We start from the raw sequence: 22,507 nt of genomic DNA on the forward strand, positions 1-22,507 counted from the left end.
CTCATCGGTTTATTCCTCAGCACTGACAATTTCATTCATTAACTTTCTTAACCTCCTTATCCCTACGAAACACCAACAAAACACCTGGGACAGACCGCCAGTTCATCACAGGGCCAACACACAGACAAATACACTCAGGAAGGAAGCCCACGCAAACACAGGGAGAACATGCAGCCTCAACACAGAAAGAGCCAGGGATCAAACCCCTGTGTTCGAGGTTCTTTCCGTTGTGAGCCGACAGTGATAACTATTTAACATTTACACTTTTTTATAATGTCTGTCAAGCAAAAATAACTGTTGATTTAACTTGACAGGACAGTTTCTTCTTTGCAGGATTTTTAGACTGTAGCTACATGGCATGTTGTCACCGTGCTGTTGAGGGAAAGTCTAATTATTGTGTCTATGACCAAAAATAATTATTTACAGAGGGTTGCATGGTGTCATGCTGTCTTGTCAAACAGCAACCTATGAAAATCAGCAACAAAGTCAACGGTAACGTACAGAGGCGAACCTGATGAAGCAGCAATGTGAAGCACATCAGTCACTCCAAATAGTTTTAATAGGATCAAAATAATTCTTTGGAAACATTGACTGTTTAAATTACATGGCAGTAATTACTTATGTACACTCGTCAAAGTTATTGGATTTTCACAATGTAGCCTACAACATGGTGTAAGATTAGTCTATTACATGTTGGCCAGTCTGTGATAAAGTTCTGCATTATGTCCACTGGACAGTGGAAACAGTCAAGCCTCTTATCAAGAAAGCAAAAATGTGTAATTGGCCTTGCTATCTTTTTTAATTACTGTCCCTGTGACAACTTACCCTTGTGACATCGAACCCGGGTCTCCCCTAATGGTGTCAGCATCATTTAAGTTAACCTTTGAAAAAAGAATGATAGTAAGCCTATGAAACATTTTAAGAGGGCACTATAGAAATATCCCAGAACTATGAACTATATATAACACACCTATAGGAAATATCCTTGTGACAGCATAAGAGATAAAAAGAAAATACCATTGGAAGCTGACCACACACACACACACACACACACACAGTCTCTTAACAGCCATACCATCTCCATACCATCTAAAGTAAAACTTTTGCAGGTAAGAGAGTGTTTCTTTTTACTATTTTTTTTATTTTACCAATACACAGGATTTGATGCTGGAAGCCATTGTGCCATAATTCAAGATGAGTATTCACACAGAAGCCCGATCCAGAAGTCAAAAGAATGATCTATTAACCCCACAAATGGCGACTATAGAGGACATCAGGCTACACCATCATAAATCTACAGGACCATCAGACCAGGCAGCACCATTCACCAGCCTAAATGTTACAGGTTGAGTATAGAAGTGTGTCGGGTGTGTCACTGGGGTTATCAAGTGGGCACCAGAAACCCCCTTTGATACCAAATACAGCTGAATTCACCTACGCTGTCCTGTGCTTGTGTTGAGGCCCGTCCCCAGCTCCCACCGCTATTCGATCATTTCCAAACTCGCTATTTCAACAACAATACGCTTATATGGGACGGTTGATTCTGCGGGCTTTTGGCTGGCTTGGGACGGCCCGCTCGTAACGTCCCTGTCTGGCGGTGACGTCACATGAGGGGCGGGGAAAACATTCCATCCGCCGTCTACTTTGTCTCTACGTGGAGGAGGCAGGACCAGGACCCCAGACTGGACGCTGTCTGGAATTTCAGGAGCACCGAAAGTGAGTAGCAATTTCCTGGCAACTTCGAGTCTAAGAACCAGCGACATACAGTTAGAGTTTGTTTCCTCGCTTTGTGTTAAAATTACCTCCATGCTCTAATCTGTCCTCTCCGTGATAGTCGTTATGTTCTGTCTAGACAGGTAGCTTTGCGAGGGTGAACAGGAATTGTTTCCTGCCTATACAACTTGCATGTCTGTTGCTAGCCGGCTAGCTTTAGCTACACCTTCACTGTAGCCTATTCATCCCGTCTGCTCACGATGCTAGGCAGCCCGTAGAAATATTGAAATAAAAAAAAAAAAAACCAGAGTCCTGCAAATTGTGGCCGGATAACTTTTGGCAGAAGTTCCAGGCAAACACCTAAGGTAGCTGATGCTTTAACCCAAGAATGACTAGTTGTTACATCTTGGGGATTTTTTTTTAAAGAGAAGGTACATGTTATCTCTGTGATCTTGGAAATGTTTTTGTGAACATGACTAAGTCCCCTGTGAAAGCAACGAAACGGGGGCGACATAACTTAAGTCTGCTCCTTTTACCACATCGGCGCACACCGGAGGTAGCCGGATAGGCGGACCCTGCACTGCATTTAAAACTGTCCCGGTACATAAGGAGGCACACATGAACACACACACACACACACACACACACACACAGCAGGGTAAGGACTCTTGATGCCAGGTCACAATGCAAACATATGGATTGGTTAAATCAAGTGGACCCACTCCTCTCCCATGCTGTGTGTGTGTGTGTGTGTGTGTGTGTGTGTGTAACCTCAGTGTTGTTGCCTTTTCACTGTCAGTTTTTAAGGTCACAATTCACTCCCCCAATCTTATTGACAGATCTGCCACGTTTGTCTTGTTGACACTTTGTATGATGACAACGCCTTCCTGGTAAATGTTTTACCTTCCATTTAATAGACAAACTCCTCCCTCGCCTGTCACGGTCGAATGAAGAAAGAGCCATCGCTCAAGTAAAGGGGAAACTGGTATAGTTGATTCTCCAACAGAGTTTTCTTTGGTTTCTATTTAATTTTATCTTTATGAAGCCTATTGTAAACCAGCTTACTACTTGGTGGTTTACCAGATTTCCCCTACAGACTCATGTGGACAGTTACATTTAGGATCACAGTGGAATATTTGAATATCTGTCACTGTTGTTCAGTCAGGCAGTATGATATTGTCAAAAAACAAACTACCTTGTAATTTGATGAATATTGTGATTTAGGATGTAAACTGTGATACATGGGTGAACTTCCCTCATTGCTGGTGCTGTTCCTTCCCTCAGTATCGTTGGTTCCTCATAGCATTGTTCAGTAGGCCTTTGTGTTACTTGTATTATAGGTACTATATTTGGGGGGGCGTGGAGAGACAGTGCTTCCATACAAATGTTTTAACAGCTGTTTAGTTGTTAAAGACATGAGTGAGTCTGTTTTTAGATTCATTCTCAGTACCAGGAGACACTCGAAGTTGTGCTCTTGGTATCAGCAGTGAAAAGTGTTATTAGCACATTCCTAATGGGAAAGGGAAATGCTCAAATTCATGGTAACTGTGCTCGTCATTAAAGTGAGTGCAAATGTGGTATGCATGTGTACAGTTGTTAACAGCAGATGAGGTGAGATCTGTGAGTTTGGAGATTTGCCTCGCTCATGCTCCAAACCCATGTGAGAGCACCTGGGTGTTTTTAAATGCAGACATTAAATTTGTGATATTATCTCTATGAAGAGGAACCAGACAGTCAAGAAGGAAGAGGGAGTGTGCATAACGTTCGTTTCCACCCTTCCACACACTCACACCTGTGCAAATGAACAGGTTGCCCCACTTTATGTTCTCTCTGGATGTCAAACAGGTGCCTTCAGCTGTTACTCAGTGCAGAGAAAGTGTTCAAAGCTATTTACAGGCAGGCTGTCATGTAATTTGTCCTTGTTGTATTTGCTGGTTTTATTCTTACATAACCCTGTTTTTAATTCATGGTGGCTGTAGCCTATTTATCTCAATAGCTCCTACCTATGTTTGTTTCATTTTCAATAAAGCACTTTGTAACTTTGTTTTGAAAAGTACTATACAAATAGGCTACTGTTTATTACTCTGAGGAGGATAGGCTTGGGTGGAAAGCACAGGGGCTTTGTTTGTGGTGCATTTTACTGTACTACTACTAATAATGTGATAGTTCATTAATCCCCATGCGGAAATTGACATTTGACCCCCTCCACAGGGAGGTCAGAGGTCAGGTTCAGCTACAGAACAGCAGCTCTGGAGGTAGGGATTCAGTGTCTTGTCAGCAGAGTGGATGCTTGCTGACATGTGGGTTTTGTTTGAAGGATGGTCTCCCTACACACTTCGTCACCGACTGTACCGTATAGCTGTGACCCTCAGAGTTTGCAGCAGTTATAGGATAATGCTTTAAAGCGCTTGTGTTGTCAAAGTATTTAGTAATGGCAAACCCTTGTAGGTGTGGCCGCTTACTTGAAGTAGAACCAACCCCAGCAACCTGTCTAATGACATTCCCTTGTGATGGGCATTGAGGATTCCTGTGTTAACACCTTTTCTTGCTTGTGACTCTGCAACACACTGCTTCCCTTACACAGTCGGTGAATAGTAGTTCTCTTTATAGAACAAGTTGTTTGAGCTACAAAGGTTAGCTATTGACTGCCAGGGATCCCTCTCATGTGGCTCTTTAATTTGAATATTTCCAAGATGAGCCACCATATAGCCAAAGCTTCGGATGCTTTTATAACAACCCTAAACACAACCCAGGGCACTATGCTCACTGCAATGTATGTTGAGTTGTGTAAACTGAACTTGTTTGTTTTCGTCACCTCTTCCCTAACTGTCAGCATGGCTGTGCTTATCTTAGCCACACAGCCTGAAAAAGGAAATGAAGGGCTAGTGTTATGGAGCGCGCCGTCTTTGTAAGCCGGTTTGCTTCACATCTGCATGTGATTGTGACAGGGCTGAAAATGTCCATGTTCTCCAGACTATGTTGGGTGTGTGCACATGAGCTTGACCACACTTGGGAAGGGTGCCCAGTCTATTTGTGTGCCTCACATTTCCCATGTAACTGTGTGGATGAAACACTGGCAGGGCGGGGTCTGTTGGCTCGACACATTTCACTCTGCCATCTGGGAGCAGCCCTCCTCTTTAAATTGACTGAAAGATCCATCAAAGGCAATTGTAAATGGTGTTGATGTGCTGTTTTTGGCTTAGCAATTAAAGCTGGTACTTGGAAGGAAATACTTGTGTGTGTGGGACTTGCATGTGTTGTTTTCGCTTTATCACAAGATCCCTATGGAGCCGTTTGGTTATGTTGAGTCCCACCTAACAAGAATGTATTTTAGCTGAATTCAGTTAGAAATGCTGAACTTTGTTTTAATTTTGGAAACAGTTTTTTTTCCTACACAGTTTAGTCTAACCGTAAGTCAAGAGCCGATAGCATCATTCTGCTCTGTTGTACTCTTGTATTGCAGCCAAGCATTGCCTGTATTGACATTTCAATAATGTATTTGAACTCTATCAGAGGTATTGTCATGCTTCCAGGCAAACGTGGGCTGCTGCATTTGAGAGGCTGCTATTACATTTAGTTGAACAGTGCAGGAATGTTTCTGTGCTCTCCAAGCAAGCAGTCCAGCTGTCAAGCACAGCAACTGTCTTTGGAGCCTGACACTCAGGACTCATTTTCTAACGTTACAAAGGATTTATTGCCTTGGTTTATGGTGGTGATAACAAACCCTCTTTTCTTCTGTACACCAGTGACACCCCTCACATTTGTCTGTTGCCATCTGTGCCCTGCGCTCCATGTACTTAACCCCTCTTCTCCTCCCTGTCGAGGGTGTGACAAGGGTTGGCAAATGAGGTAATGTTTGTAGGCCTTTATTGTAGCTGGGCCGACTTCAGCAGCCTCATTTCACATCCTTCTGGAGAAAAGTTAAATATAGCAGCTCTCGCATCGTCATTTTCCTAATCGTTTAGTCAGGACTTCGTACTTGCCCTGATTTGTACAAGAAAAACACTCCGTTCTCCCTCTTTCAGTGAGTCAAATATAAAAAAGGTATGTCTGTTTTAGAGTTGTTGCTCATTAGGCTAAATTGACAAATTTGGCCTTGCTGTTGCTATTACCTAGAATCTATTCTCTAGTGTGTTTGGCTTTTTGTATTGTTAATACAAACAACATAAACATGAGGTCATTTGATTGGCCTTGTTGGGGCAACTCGCTATAGAATAGTTTTCATCACTTGATAATATCACAGGCTTTTTTAGGATCATAAAATAGCATTGTAGGAACTGAGTCACATCTTGGTCCCCGCACGGCTGCTGTTGAATCATCTTTCCTGAATACAATCAATAGTTTCATTCATGGAGGAGGTTGCACAGTTTCACGACTTTTGTCCATTGTTTGTCTTCTTGAATGTGTGCCTGTGATGCTAGTAGCTACTGCAGATAGAGAGAGACTAGATCCCCAGGATATAGGCTTATATTCAATGATGTTTTTAGAATGATAAAACAGATGGATTATGACTCCTGATCCATTTCTGTAACTGCGCATCACCTTATCAATATTTTAATACTGTTTTGCACATGTAGCAATATGGAAGTCAGACTTGGCCTTGCCCAGCTTCTCTGGGACAAATTCATGCTGTGAAAACAAAGGATCTGTACTCCAGATCAGGAAATCAGGACACTTTCTGTCCTGAAAAGCTGTGTTCCTTAATTAATTTCAGTCTAAACCTTTTTTTGTCCGCCTGAGCTTTGTTGTGTGAAAACTTCGGTCAGAAAGGAATGCTATCATTCCAGTTCAGCCTTGGACCGGAGTGAGAGCGAGGCGGCACAGCACACCCCGCTCACCTCTGTTATAAGTGAAGCACACTCTGCTCAGGCCGATTGCATTCCTCTACCACTAGAGCATGGGAAGGAGGCGCTTGGAGGAATTCCTTATTTTTTAAGTGATATTCAGATGGTTCTTTTGCCTGACAGTTGTTTATGAACGAGTAGATTTCCTTGTCAAGAAAAATAGCTGACAGATCAAGTCCCACAGGCTGTTGCCTTGCTTTGTAGCTCAAGTATTTATATATCTAGATGAGTCTGTCTGGGTGGTGGCAGTGCTTTTCACTGCTCAAATATAAAAACATTACCCACACGGTGTCAGATACGGTCATCATGATCTTTGAATATTGGTGATATAACAGAACTCACACAAATATTCTAGCTGCTATGTAGTCACACAAATATTCTAGCTGTTATGTAGTCACACAAATATTCTAGCTGTTATGTAGTCACATAATATTAGACTCCATCACCGTCTCCTCCCATTATTAGTAGCTTAGTTTTCAGGAATAATCTTAGATCACCAAAATTACAAGCAACCAGTAGTAAGGAGTGCAAGGTCAGGGCCGCAACCAGTAGTAAGGAGTGCAAGGTCAGGGCCATATAGTGCACTGAGAATATTCCTCTGACCATAATGATAATAATAGCATTTCTTTATAAAGCGCTTTACAAAGACAAAAAGACATTATATTAAAACTAGTCAATAATAAATGAGGCCAAAGAATTACGAATCTAAAGCCTTGGACAGATAGAAAGCGTCAGATGTTAGCACCAACAAATGCACCTATTATTCTCAATGGCTGCAGGCAAACTAGAGGCATTAAGTGGCAGTCAAACTGTTTTGACGCGGCTCCCAGCTTCAGCTCAGAACTCGGTTCAGTTTCAGAGCATCAATGTGGGGAACAGACCTCCAAAGTACAATGTTTTCTGACATCCATGAACTGCAGGAGTGACCAGCTGATCTTCTATTTGTCCACTGACGCTTCATATCTGTCCAGGGCTTTAAAGAATTGTTGCGGAAAGCAATTTTAATAAAATTGGCTTTAAGAAATGATTTAAAATGCTTAACTGGCTCCTCTGGCAGGTTGTTCCACAGTACAGAGGCTCTGTACTGGACAGTGAAACAGACAGGACCATACAGTGATCATGTAAGGGAGAAGTACTGGGAAAATAAATAAAATAAGAGCTAAGGAGGGAGGTCGAAGGGATTTTTAGAGCATTTGGAGTGAGTAGAGAACAGGGAATGTGATTCAGTGGGGAGATGTGAGGTACTTCTTGAAAAAAATTAGTTTTCAGCCTCTGACAGAAGTTGGGGAGTGACTCTGCTGTTCTGACAGAAGAGGGAAAGTCATGCCACTATTAGAGAGGAGGGAGAAGAGCTGAGTGACTCTGCTGAGCAATGACCAGGGAAGAGAGAGCCAGGCTGCCTTTAGTGGACGGCTGGTGTGAAGGACTAGAGGTATGAGGGTGCGGATCCCTTCGCAGTCTCCTGAATTGGCCAGCAGTTGTTGGGGTTGAAAGGAGTGTTAAGGGAAGCCAGTGAGGATGCGGCTCCTCTACATCCTCCCTTCTGCCCCTTTTAAGACCCCATTGATGACTGGGTGCTTTTTTCTCTCTCTCTACAGTCCCACCTTTCTCTGACTGACCACTTCAGGTCAATCACAGGAAAATGGCAGGAAAGATTGCGAAAGAAGAGCTGGAAGAACTGAGAGAGGCCTTCGGGAAAGTTGGTGAGTAAAAGTCAATATTACTCTTACACCAGTCCATAGCTGTTACAGCCGCTGCATTGATAGTGAAACATCTGGACAGTCTGAGCCCCAGATGCCATCTCGTCCACACTTCCTAATGTTTATGATTAAAATGGATAAAGTACATGAATTAGGATTACATACTTTTCTCATTGTTCATACTTCAAAAAGCCGGCACAAAAATGCCTGAACCTTCTGTTATCTCTTTCAAGGGTTTGCCTTGATTGTGTGAAAAGAGATGGAGGGTTGAGGGCTTGTTCACTGGCTTTATTAGACAGATAGAGGTTAAAAAAAGAAAACATAATTCTTGTTGATTGTGTATTTCCATTCTAGGACCGTCCTACCGTAGCATACCAGGAAATAGTTTGGTGATTTTCTAACTGTAATGGCATGAATTAAATATTTTGTTCAGCGATTTTCTTTGTTACAGCAACACTGTGCTACCACAGCACTTTGGTGTTAGCAGGTGGAGTTTTAAATGTCAACGTAGTTTCACTTACTCCAGTCATGCATACCCCCCCTCCACCCAAGCACCTAGAAAGCGCCAGTGCACTTGTCTAACTGCATGAGCATCTAATACCTCTTTGACTCAACTGTACCATATCTCCTGGTGTCTGATTCTCCTTATTGTGTTTCTATAGATCTTGACAGCAACGGCTTTATCTGTGACTATGAACTCCATGAGCTCTTCAAAGTGGCCAACCTTCCCCAGCCCGGATACAGGGTCCGAGAGATCATCCAGAAACTTGATCGCAACAAGGATAATAAGATCAGCTTCGATGAGTTTGTGGCGGTACGTTGACTAGGAGCTCGGAGCTGCTTGTGTACTCTTCTCAAGGAGTCTGTACCAGCAGAGCAAGTTTGGCCAGTTTTCCCTATTGGTCAGAGATTTTCTTGCTGTGAGTTGGTCTCTGTTTTCTTTTCTGACTAAAGCACCACTGGCTCCTGAGCGGGACCGCTATGCAAAGCCGCTTTTAGCAGCCGAGCGTTCGCTACATACACAATAGAGCTGAACACTCAGGGAATGAGGAAATGAGGTCAGCAAAGTGGTGTGAGTTCCAGTATTTTGTTTCGCCAGTGATGAGAGAGCAGTCATTCACAGGGGCAGCCTCTGGTGCAGGGCCTCAGCAGGACTCAAAATGTTAAGATCCCCCTACAGCAGGGCTGAACAAAACCTCGCTGTGTGTTTTCCTTCTTTGAGAATTCAAAAGCACTGTATCATGGTATGAGGCTCGGCCTGCTCAGCCACCAGAGACAACCACAACCACGTTTTTTTTTCATACCTTACATGTCTCACAGTAATGGAATGGATGATTGTAAAAATGTGTTCCTGCAAAAGTAGTTCATTTTATCATTGTTCAAGCCTAACCCCGACTATGAAAACAGCTAAAAGTGAAAAGAGATTGATTTATCAGGACTTTATTGTGTTCGAAAAGCTCTAACTGCGCATTTAGAGGTGGTTGAATTTAACCCTTAAAAGTTGTATGAATCCTGCTGTTCACTTTATTTTTTTAAGATTAAGAGGAGAACTTGTATTGGTAAACTTGCTGCAAGTGAATATATCTACAAATTGATCCTCAGGTAAAGCACTGATGGGCACAGCGTTGCTACACAGAGGCAGACGTTAACTTCACCCAACAGATGTTTCAGTCCTGATATGAATTTGGGGTGGAATGTAATGGGCTTGTTCATAATCTTACTATTTTAGGCAGTTCTCATAGTTTTATGCTGACAGGATTTTAGGATTCAGCTGTTTTCTTATGTGGGTTTAGCCACAATTATGTATGATATCACAACTGGTAGGAAAAAACAAGGGTATGCTTGATTTTTTCTTTAGTCAGTTGCTGAGATATCTTGAAAATTAACAAACACATTTGGATGAAATGTTGTGGACATGTTGTGCCCTTGGCCCAAGGATCGGTTAATTAGATTTTGGTAATGATCCGGGATTTCCTCCATTAGATGATTATTGTTTTTTTGAGCCACAACTATTATGCTGTGTTCGTTTACTGGTGGGAAAGTCTGATAATCTGGAATTCCAAGTCGGCTGCTAAACAGCACCGCATTCATGACACGTGCTGTTTTCTGGGAAAATCAAACCCGGAAGAAATGTTCAGCGTTGGCAGAGGTTTGCACTCTACCAAGTACATTTGTTTATTGGTGTTTTTATTTTCATTATCAAAATAAATTCATATTAATCTGATTTACATGCAAATGTGGATTGAATGTGTTAGAACAAATCTCTATCTCAGTACCCATGAAGCTGAATACAAAAGTCTGCATTTTGTTGGACTTGCAGAATTGAGGGGAAATCCTTATCCTCTGTGCAAGGTCATGATTATATGTTGTGGTTACCTCTTCTACCTAGAGTGCACAAAAAGTGTGAGCTGGCACCCTGCGACCTTGTGTTTGTTTGTGGTGGTGTGCGGTGTGCTATTTAAACAAGTCATGGCTGAATAGCTCATTGTGGTCGCACACCACAATGCCAAGGTCTGCAGGGCTGAGGTCACTGATGAAGCAAAGATAATTTCAGGCTCAGGAAGTATCAGACTCATTAACATAGAATATGTATTGTCAAAGCAGCTTTGTATGAAACAACTCGCACTTTGTGTCCTAATGTTAAAACACATTCGAACTCACACCACATAGCTGTCTACACTCCCATTAGCCTATTGTTGTTGTCAGGAGTTTAGAAATTATTAGGTGCAGTTGTGGACTGGGGATCAGCCTAAGTGTAGTGTGGGTGACTGTAGCTGTGTGTGGTGCGATGGTGGCTGAGTGTCTTACTGCTGAGCCCTCTGGAGCTGTCCTGGGCCTAATGTCATGAAACATCTGTGATGGGAGGCGCCCACTTGATAACCGCAATGACACACTGGCACTCACACACGCAGTGCTGTAATAGTTAGATTAGGTGTCTAGTGAATGCCCAGTCTCAGTAGAAATCATTAAAGTAAACTGCACAACGCAGCAATTATGAATGCTTGAAGGCCAATACCGAATCTTAGGAGAGGGAAAGACATGTTTGTTGTTTTTAATACAATTCAATCATAGGCTGACAACACTGAATGAAGTGTGAAGGTAAAATACTAATTTATTTGTTTAATCTATTACAATAAGATCGAGCCACCTTCATCCTGGACCCCTCTTATTTATGAAGACACATTGAACTTTTTTCGTTTTAGTAGATTTTCAAAAAGTTTTGTCGGCGCTCCTAATGACGGTCAGCTTTGTGTTTCCATCCGGATGGAAAGGAGACGTTCCAGCGGCGCTGCTGTGTCTGCCTAGTGACCTCGGTTGTCATGGCGGTTGACGAGAGCTCGTTAAGACAACAAGACATGCAAACAGGGCTAAAAGGAGAGGAGATGATTGAGGCTTTTACACAAAAGGTTAAAGGACTCTATATATGCCTCATCTCTGAACAATTGATGACTAAAATAAACTTGTAGCTATAGGAGAAGACGGGCTGTGTGTGGAACAGAGAGTGAGAGAGGAGCAGCACCAGAGGGAAACACTAATATGAAGAATTAATTAAATAAATATGTCCAAAATAACAGTAATTATCACCTGAATGGCAAAATTACTAATTGATTCACCAGTATCAGAATAACTATAATTTTGTGTGATTTTTGTAATAGAGTTGCAGAAATGCACATCAGCACAGTCTACACATTCGGACACAGACGGATTCTATTAGTGCTTTCAGGGTAAAATTTTTCTGGTTTGAATTTTCTAGTCAAGACTTCTATGCAATGCTGACAATGCAAAAGCACTATAAGCAAATACTGAGAGGCAGCTGCCATGAACAGCGCCAGGCAACGCTATTATTTATTTTCAACAACATAAAATGTAATTAGCGCTCACATCTACCAATTACCAATTGATTTTAAAATGTATAAAAGTCCCTAATTGATTTGCCAAACCTATGAATTTGTCAGCCTATACAACACAGTGATATTCTCTCTCAAAAAAATCTTAAAATATGTTTTAAATTGCTATTGTATTGATTTCCATTTAATTGTCATATGTTTGCATTGTTTTGTAAAAAATGAAAAATTGAGCCACGGTTAGCAAAGTGGAAATGGTATGAGTATTGATTTCCACAATCCCCAGCTATAAAATAATGAAGTGAATAGCCGGTTATTGATTAAGTCAGTTTACCAAATTGAATGGTTTTTTTAAGTCCGTCTTCACTGGTCATTGAATAAAAAACAATTGCAGAGAATTAAGTGTCATTAGAGTATTACTTTATTACATTACAGACATTCAACACACAAGAATGTAATTGCCAGTCATTAGTTTATTAGATTATGGGCTTGGATCCATTAATTTTATTACAGTCTTGGCAGTTGATATGACATTATGAGCAGCTACACTATGCTTTTGAAGATTTGGAAGACTTAAATGTTTAAGGTTTACAAGGCTCTCACCTTGAATAGAGGTGTGGTTGCATTTTATCACCTCTCTCTCATCTGTCACTCTTTACTGTCCGAAACATGAATGCCTTGATTAAAATTACCTAAAAAAAAAAAAGTTTCACAAAAAATCTTGTGAATTGACTTGGTGCATCGCAATTGGAGCATCTGTCAAGTAGGGCTTTAGCAGCATAATGGTGATTGGTCCCTCAATAATATTTGACATTATTTTTACAGATCTTCCAAGAGCTGAAGAGCAGTGAAATTGCTAAAAGTTTCCGCAAGGCCATCAACAGAAAAGAAGGGATCCTGGCCATTGGGGGAACGTCTGAGCTGTCCAGCGAAGGGACGCAACACTCCTTCTCTGGTAAGATGTGCAAAGAGTCCCGAGGCGGTGGACATCATCTCTTTCCTCTCTGCAGCCACTGCTAATGTCTGTCGTAAACGGTAGACTTTGTACCTTGTACAGTTGAGACAGAGATGCTCCATTTACCGTGACAGTTCCACTGTAGAGGAACCATAATGGACAATATGACCCATTGACATTTCCCTACATTGTTTATTTTTTGTCTAAATATGTTCATCTTTACAGAGGAGGAGCGATTTGCTTTTGTGAACTGGATCAACTCGGCTCTGGAAAAAGACCCTGACTGCACACATGTCCTGCCCATGAACCCCGAAACAGACTCTCTCTTCAAGGCTGTGGGAGACGGTGTAGTACTCTGGTGAGACTTCTGTTTGCTCTTCAAGCTGACAACGCGACTACCTTCCTCTCCTAGCTACCCATCTGACGGGAGCTGTATAAATGCCAAATACCTGCATCTCGCAACACACCTAAAAAATAAAAGCCATACCGGTCAGCATCACAGGATGTCAGTCAACCACGTCGGCAAACTGCCTTCTCTTGCCAAGGACATATTGATAAACAAAACATAAATTAATAGGAAGCCAAGTAGAAAGTTGGAATGGCTCAGCCACACCAAAATTTGGCTGTACATTTTCCCCAAGAAGAGTTTTTCTGAACCTCAAAATGGTCAGTTAGAAGGAGAAAGATTTGCTTAATCACTATTTCCATTGGGACAAAAAGAGCAGGCGCGCAAACGTATGTGCATAAATCCTTTTTCGCCAGATATTTGGTTTGTCTTCACCGTCACAGTAGGAGGCAAAAATTAGGATAATAAAATTTTTGTTGCCATCTGTAGGTGCGGTATGTGGCACTTGCTGCCAGACTTGGTTGAGTTTGAAAACCATGAACATCCAGGTTGCCATCTATCCCATATCGCCACAATGTGATGCAGCATCAGATGCCTCATGAACCTTTCGTGTTTGTTTTTCTGCGATTACACAGCAAAATGATCAACCTGTCAGTGCCAGACACTATTGATGAGAGGACAATAAATAAGAAAAAGCTGACACCGTTCACAATACAGGTCAGTGACAATGACAATGACCGTTTGTCTCTCTTACTTTTATGCGAGTCTTCCACCAGCTGATGATGCTTTGTATCTTACAGGAGAATCTGAACCTGGCCCTGAACTCTGCCTCTGCCATTGGCTGCCATGTCGTGAACATCGGGGCTCTAGACCTGAAGGAGGGGAAGCCCCATCTGGTGCTGGGCCTGCTGTGGCAGATCATCAAGATCGGCCTGTTTGCTGACATAGAGCTCAGCAGGAACGAAGGTGTGAGGCACAGTTACGATGTCCGTTAGATAAGATTGTATTTGAATAGGTTTTCTTATCTCTAGGATTTCCTGGTCTGTTGTCAAGTAACTTTTGATGGTGTAGCTGATCATCAACACTCCCTCCCCAGCACTGGCAGCCTTGCTGAGAGACGGGGAAACCCTGGAGGACCTGATGAAGCTGTCTCCAGAAGAACTGCTTTTGCGCTGGGCCAACTTCCACCTGGAGAACGCTGGCTGGCAGAAGATCAACAACTTCAGCTCGGACATCAAGGTGGGCCTATCATGGCAAGGATCTGTGCCATCTCTTGTCCATTGTTGTAAAACCCATTAAATGCTCTCACTTAGTAGCTGGTTCTGTGGCTTCTCGACACAACTGTCACCGCAGGGTTGTGTAGGGTGACTGCAGTTTGTGTTGGCACAAAAAAAGCTCCAAAAATAAAACTAAAAGCATAGTGTCCCTCTCTTGCTACCATTGGCAAACCCAATACCCCCTTATGTCAAATGTTTCATAATAATTATATGAACTTGTTATTAATAGTCATAAATTAAGAAAGTGTTTTTGATGAACTAGTTGATAATGTTGCATTTGTACAAGCAATTAGCATATTATGTGCACATAGTTAAAAAGAGTCTCTAATGTTAAGGTGATGTTTTGTCGGCTAGCAAGTAAAGCAACATTATTCACTTTTGCAGCAAAAAGTCTTTGTTACTCAGAAAATGCTGCTAAAGTGATAAATAATGCAATGTTTTGCTCATGTGCAGCACAGTTTCATTATCAACGAATGCCATTAGTAACAAAGTTAAAATCAACAAATCAAATCTGAAACAAATGTGTTGAATGCTTCATTGTTTTACTTGTTACTCAGCCTCAGTTTAAAGAATATCCAAAGGTTCCTTGAAGTACCCTTTCTTTCATACAATATAAAAACATGGCAGAACTGAGTTTGCACTGGAGACAACAGTGGAGTGAAGTTCCTGCAGCTGAGCACAACGGCTGTTCATGCATACCAAAGTAAAAATGCAAAGTACTCTTAATAGCAGAAGATCTTGAAAACCCTGTCAGCTGTGCTTTACCCTCCTCTGATCTGGCAGCAGCCACAGGTCTGTGATCTGCAACAATGCTAATCTGGGCAATACCAAACGCTATTGCAATCGATTGTTCCCTGCCATGCTACGTTTGGGCTGCCTTCTTTTTTCTCTGGATTGTATCGTCATACTTTGCTTTGTTTGCCTTGCTTTTACTTTGCTCTGTTTTCTATAGTGTTTTTGACAGGCTGTCAAAACAAATTTCCTCAGTCAGGACAGTGAAGATTTATTCATCTATTTATCTATCAAACCAGGATTGCTCCTGGTCCTTATTGGCTGGTAGGCAGTTTGATTACAGCTGTTTTCTGCTGCTTTTATCAAATACTTTGATATTTCTAAAACTGAACTTTTAAAAACTTAAATGTAGTAATTCGCCAACCTTTTGATGGTTTGAGTAAAGCTTCCTCCATGTTTTAAATTCATATTCAACAAGTAAATTTTCAAATAATGAATTGAAAGTCAAGAACCTCAACAAAATCTTGCCATTTGACACTTTTGAAATGTCATTTTTAAATTCAATATTTGTTTCTGAATATTTCATAGTTAATTTATTGTTATTAAATACAAATTGAATTAAATTTCTAGTAGCGCAATCTTCATACACCATAAAGACAAATGTAGTGTTCATGAAGAAAATCTATATATCAATAGAGTACTAGACACATTTGGTGACACATGTATAAAGCTATTGTCAATACACAACCACACAAATACTAATCTGATGCAGATACAAGACAGACTCCGCACACTGAAAGTTGATCCCAAGTTGTATGAAATGTATCAACTCCTAGACATTTTCCAAACGTCATCGCTCCGGAGGCAAAAATAATAAAAGTAGGGAAGGGAGCCTCTAGTAATGCAAAAAGATAGCTGAACTGGATTAGTTAAATTGAAGTAATTTGAAGACAAGTCCTCACGAGCAGAGCAGTCAAAATGCTTGCTGACATCATCAGCTCCTTTAATTCAAATGAGGCAAACCTGCTGAGTAGAGGCTTTCCAGTTCAAATGCTGCAAACTGACCAGATTGGACGGATTTCAGTGATTCTTTATCACAAGTCCAGTTGTGGTGCATTGAGTGGAGTTAGTCTGAAACTGCCTGTAAAAAAAAAAAGGGTGGATTATTGAAATTGCAATAACTTTAAATTCAACCACTCAGACAAAATCAAAGTCTTCATTAAACATCTTTGATCATATATGTATAGAAATTGAGAAAAAAAATGAATTCCTATAATATGGGACCTTTAAAACAAATGTGGAGTCCCAATTATATAAAAGCATGAAATAATAATGAGATGGCTGTATCCTTGTAGCCTGTATACTGTATCCTGCCATCACAGCCATCACATCATTTTTGCTTTTGTTTAATTGGAACGTCACATACGTATGTTTTCAGGAACCCAATAAATATTGACATGATGGCGGCCCCCTTCCCTATTTTGATACAAATTCTGCATTCCCGGTTTCCCGGTGAAATTTCTTGTTCCTTCAACGACAGAAATCTAATTATTTGTCTATGTTTTTTTTGTTTTTTTTTCTTCTGTTCTCCAGGACTCCAGGGCATATTTCCACCTCCTGAACCAAATCTCCCCAAAAGGTACAGAGGAAGACCAGCCACGCATAGACATTAACATGGCAGGCTTCAGCGTAAGTGCTTTTCAGACATACACAACTGCCATGAACATTGAGAGTCAGTGTCTTAATAGGAGCTGAACATGTGGTCTGTGTTCTCCAGGAGAAAGATGACGTGAAGAGGGCAGAAGCCATGCTGCAGCAGGCGGACAGGCTGGGCTGCCGTCAGTTCGTCACCCCAGCTGACGTCGTCAGCGGAAACCCTAAACTCAACCTTGCCTTTGTGGCCAATCTCTTTAACAAATATCCATCTCTAACCAAACCTGAGAATGAGGACATTGACTGGGGACTGCTGGAAGGTTGGTACAGAGGAGGAGGAGGCAGAGTTCAAACTGTGCTCACATTTCAGATTGGGCCATTAACTTCTACTATAGAGGCTTTGCAGTTGTGTCACAAATCTCCCAGTCTGGCATCATCTTGGAGGTCCACTGGAGAATTAGCTATGTGCAAATATAACTATTTAACAACCTGGCTAGAAAAAGAGAGATACCTAAAAAGTTTGTTGTGATGTGTGTAGATACCTTCAGACACATTTTAAGTTAAGTGAATAGCCTTAAGGTAGATTTGTTTCCAAATTTAGGTTTTAGCTTTGTTACCAAGCCAACTAGCCAGCGGGCTAATTTAGCAAATAAACTGATGCTATAATAAACTGAAGTTGCGACTACTAACCAATAATAATGCTAACCTCTACTGGATATGTTAGCTAGAGTGCAAATAAAATGTGATGGTTAGCTGACCAGATACTACAGTTGGCTAGCTAATGAACTGACATTATCTAAACACAAAATCAATCTGATGTATCATTATCAAAAACAACACAGAAATTAACAATGTCTATTCAGTTCTGTTGAGGCGGCCAAGTTGTACATTTAGAAACACAATCAGCTGTTCACAGCCACGATTGCCCAAGAGCTGAGGACTTCCAACATGGCCGCCAGAGGCTGCATTACATGGTTACAATGTTACAAAGCCCTCTAAACCACTTGATGCTTTGCTGTCTAGGTGAGACACGAGAAGAGAGAACGTTCCGAAACTGGATGAATTCCCTGGGAGTAAACCCACATGTCAACCATCTGTACGGGTACGTCCCACACAGGAAGCGCTAACATGCTTCATTCTGAAATATACTTTTCACAATAGGTGCGATCTTATATTTATTTGATGTTAATGATTGTCAAATACATTATTTTTGGTGTCGTCTTCTAGAGACCTACAGGATGCCATGGTCATCCTGCAACTTTATGAGAAAATTAAAGTCCCTGTTGACTGGACCAACAAGGTCAACAAGCCTCCTTACCCCAAGATTGGAACCAACATGAAAAAGGTGAACCATTGTCACAGAGGAGATTCCTCTTAATCCTCCCTACTGTAGCACAAGAAAAAAAACTCACTTATTTTGTTTTGTGTCCTTAGTTGGAGAATTGTAACTATGCAGTAGAATTGGGCAAAACAGCGGCCAAGTTCTCCCTTGTTGGCATCGGCGGGCAGGACCTGAACGATGGCAACGCCACCCTGACTCTCGCCCTGGTGTGGCAGCTGATGAGAAGGTGAAACAACACTACTTCAGTGTAGCTTCAAAGTGGAATAAAACAGAAAGACATCATGAAAATATAAAATATCCCCTTTTATTTGTTAAAAGAAAAGTGAAAACAATAAATGTCCATTTTATCTGTAACAAGGAAACACAAGACACTGCTACAGTTTGCCTCAATCTCCCAACATATATTTGTACTGTCACTGGTCCTGCTTGGCATGGTGAAGGTTTGAAATGTCTCCTGGATGTTCACACACCTGAATTCTTTGTTTCTTGTACCTCAGGGGCATTGCTGCAGAAGTATTTATGATGTGAAGTTTTTTTCCATGTAATTCCCACAGCTAGATTTCTCATTTATTGGAGTGCTGTTTCATAGTTTTCATGCTTTTTGATGCAAGTACTTCAATCTTTCAGCCAATCAATCAGTTTAATATAGCACGTCATACAAGGAACTGACTGAAAACAAAGAAATTAATGAGGCTACTCCAAAAGTCTTTATCTAGGATTTGGGGACTTAAAGGAGATTATTATTATGGAATCTGTGGGCTCTGCTGGGAATATACAGCTCAGACAAATAATTTGGTGCAAGACCATGAATTGATTTACAAATGAATAGAGCTGCAACTAACGGATATTTTGTTTTTGATTGAATTTGCATTTTTAAACATCAATATATCGATGTCAAAATATTTGTGATACCTTGGTGTAATTACTGTAAACAAATGAGACAGAAATGAGATGGTTGAGACAATTAGCCTCTGTCTCATGCCAGTGGTATTGTTAGTGCGGTGTTTCTCAAAATTAAGACCACATTTCCCATAAACCATGTCACCTCCTTTCGCAAAGAGACCATCTATTTACAGTATTTGCATACTTTGGATGCTCTGGGTCAGAGTTTTTAATTTTTGGTTGAGCCCAGAAAGCACAGCAATACAGAAGTCCAGTCTCCTAGTAATGATGGCGTGCATTTGGTGTTCGATGTTGGTTTCTGAAAGGTATGACCGCACTGGAGTGATGTTCTTAAGATGTAAAAAAAAGAAACAGATTTTGTGACATTTTAAAGTGTGCTTCAAAGTTAATATCAGAGTCAAAGATTAAGTTCCTTCCCTGATGTTTTGTGTTAGGTTTTTTCTGTTAGTCATGGTCCTGAGGTTTATATATTTCTATATTTATATACAGTTGTTCTTGTTGGGTTAGGGTTAGGGTTAATTTGGACACCAGTAAAATAATAATTTAACTGGATTGTTCACTGCATATGGATAATAAACGTGCTTCTTCCTAACTCTTTCAGGTATACCCTGAATGTATTGGAGGATTTGGGAGATGGACAGAAAGCAAATGACGACATCATTGTAAACTGGGTCAATAACACGCTGTCCGAGGCTGGGAAAGGAACCAAGATTTCAAGCTTCAAGGTTAGCCGGGCTTCCTACCCTACGACTACTGCTTTTTGATTACGTGGCACCAATTATCTATTGGTGGCAATTTAATGATGTAATTAGTTAGTACAGTCAGTCTCAAAGTGTCATATGGATTGTATCTTTATCAGTCCAATAAACCCAATTAGGCAAGCATGTGTGTTGGATTGTCAGTCTTTGTGTTCTGTGTCATCAGGACAAGGAGATCAGCAGCAGTTTGGCGGTGGTGGACCTGATAGATGCCATCCAGCCCGGCAGCATCACCTACGACCTCGTCAAGACAGGCAGCCTCTCTGAAGACGACAAGCTGGAGAATGCCAAGTAAGAGATTCACTGACAAAAACCAACAGTGCAAAAGAAAGAGAACTTGTGTCTTGCCATTACTTTGGGAAATGCGCTTGAACAATACTGATATGAGTCAACTTTATTGTCCTTCCTAGATACGCCGTCTCTATGGCGAGGAAGATCGGAGCGCGCGTCTACGCTCTCCCAGAAGACCTTGTGGAGGTCAAGCCCAAAATGGTGATGACGGTCTTTGCCTGCTTGATGGGTCGGGGGATGAAGCGAGCCTAAGAGACTGGCCGTGTTGTTAGTGTGGCACTTATTAAAATCCCAACCACAAGCCATTAGCGTTTCGAAAGGGCTCCCCCAGCTGAAGGAATGAAGACCGGTTTCTGAATGAGAATAACGTGACGGTTTGCAATCAAAATCAAAAAAATGTGCATGTATCCCCACCTCTTTGGATTAATAGAGGTGTTTACTGAAGAAAAATGTGCTGTCCTCTTATTTAAAGTAAGCCCACAACACTAAATTGCTAAAGACACGGGCCTTGTGTTACAGAGGACAACTTGGTATGTTACTTCTCAATATGCAAAACTCTTTATTAATGTATAAGAATGCTGTTTTTTAAAGTACGTATGCATATTTCCAGCTGCAAGGTTGTTTACATATTTTTACTCAGACAGACTGATAAGTTAATTATATCCTTGATGTTAACAAAGCAACACACATTCCTGGATACCATACTGATGAATTATTGCTAGACCTGGCAAAATGGAAGAAGTTTGAGAGGTTGGATGTTTTCGGCGTGGCACACGTCACAAAACACCCGAACATCCCCTCTCCCTTATTGAAGTACATATATGTCTTAATAACTGGCATCATAAACTCCTACATATCTCTATGCAGAAGCCATAAGGTCAAACTATAGTAATGACCAAGCCTGATGTGCTCTCTGTATTCTTGTACACGTCATTTGTTTGTTTCTTGGGATTATGAAGTGAGGTAAATGCTGTTTTGGGGTGTCTGGCCTTCGTTGTATTGGGCTTTATTTTTTTGTCTGTTACGTTGGATGAGCAACAGACCGACTTTACTCTCCTGGCTTCTGCTGTGCCTTCCTGTCTCAAAGACGACTTGTATTTGCGCTTTTGAGGTTTTCCCTTTTCTTTTGTATTCAACATTACCAAATATAAACAATATCTCCATTCCAGGTAGCTTCATGATATTCTATGACAACGGCCAAATAATTATGTTTGGTCTTGTGCACATGTCTACTCTTAAGGGCTTTATATGTAACAATAAATATGACATTGAAAACTGCGTATGTGTGTTATCTGTAGTTTTTGGAATAGACATCTTTCATAGCAATGGAGTCGACTGCAAAACCTTGTGTAGTCTGTAATCTGACATTTGCATCATACCCAAGGTATGATGTAAAATATCCTAAAATATCTTGATCCATGTAGGCTGGTCTGGTTAAAATGACGCACTATATTATCTCTCCCATTTCTCTGAATTAGAACAGTTTTGAATGAAAAAATACTGTTCAAAATCCATAACTACAACTGAAATATAGTCTGTGTAATATGTTATGAAATGTCACATATTTGCCAGTGACACCATTTCTTCCTTAGTAATGTTTAGACTTTTACCACCTAGTTTTTGTCTCAACAAATGTTCTTTGGAAAGAACATTTTGACTTTTTACAGACTTGCTTCTATGTAATGTTTTATGGAATTTGCCTGCCTTAAGTTTGATATTTTCACTACTATGCCTTGTATTTTATGATTTCTGGCAAAGTACCTTGCAAACTATTACATACAAGTAAGTTACTAGCATTAGTATTATTATATCTCCTTTCACTTATTATGCCAGTGCCAGTTTTTTTAAGCTATGGCAATCTAGAGGAAGACGTCCTCCTCCTTCAGTCCACATCAGAACTCCTCATCTCATTTTCAATCTTCTGGTCATCTAAACGTCTTCTCCATCATGGCCTCTAGACACTGGAACGACCTGCCAGAGGAGATCAGGACAGCAGGCAGTAACTTTTAAAATCACTTTTATGAGCAAGCTTTTACCTCATTATCTTTCTTCTCTGTTATTGCTTCTGCCCGTTTTTTCTCTTCTCTTATCTCAGTTTTTTACTGCTGTTATTGCCCTCATGCTTTTATGCTCCTTTCCTCTCTTCTC

General features: G+C 40.9%; 1 protein-coding gene across 1 annotated transcript; it reads left to right on the plus strand.

Moving 5' to 3' along the window:
• Positions 1 to 1,642: 1,642 nt before the first annotated feature.
• Positions 1,643 to 21,639, plus strand: pls3 (plastin 3 (T isoform)). Its single transcript, XM_071539577.1, has 16 exons — positions 1,643 to 1,716; positions 8,156 to 8,260; positions 8,920 to 9,071; positions 12,928 to 13,057; positions 13,283 to 13,415; positions 14,039 to 14,120; positions 14,204 to 14,369; positions 14,500 to 14,642; positions 17,006 to 17,101; positions 17,190 to 17,385; positions 18,089 to 18,167; positions 18,293 to 18,410; positions 18,500 to 18,633; positions 19,912 to 20,035; positions 20,235 to 20,359; positions 20,479 to 21,639. The coding sequence occupies exons 2-16, from the start codon at positions 8,200 to 8,202 to the stop codon at positions 20,609 to 20,611; spliced, it is 1,872 nt and encodes a 623-aa protein (XP_071395678.1). The 5' UTR covers positions 1,643 to 1,716; positions 8,156 to 8,199; the 3' UTR covers positions 20,612 to 21,639.
• Positions 21,640 to 22,507: the final 868 nt, after the last annotated feature.

Source organism: Centroberyx affinis, unplaced genomic scaffold (genome assembly GCF_046629955.1).
Source record: "Centroberyx affinis isolate AG114_WGS23_722 - 3 ecotype Tasmania unplaced genomic scaffold, CSIRO-AGI_Caff_v1 ptg003475l_1, whole genome shotgun sequence".
NCBI lineage: Eukaryota > Metazoa > Chordata > Actinopteri > Beryciformes > Berycidae > Centroberyx > Centroberyx affinis.

Bases quoted from the DNA above. Each gene is read 5' to 3' on its own strand.
- pls3 (XM_071539577.1), top strand. From the start codon at position 8,200: ATGGCAGGAAAGATTGCGAAAGAAGAGCTGGAAGAACTGAGAGAGGCC. The intron at 13,416-14,038 runs GTGAGACTTCTG...GCGATTACACAG, and splicing joins GGAGACGGTGTAGTACTCTG to CAAAATGATCAACCTGTCAG. The intron at 14,370-14,499 runs GTGTGAGGCACA...CTCCCTCCCCAG, and splicing joins AGAGCTCAGCAGGAACGAAG to CACTGGCAGCCTTGCTGAGA.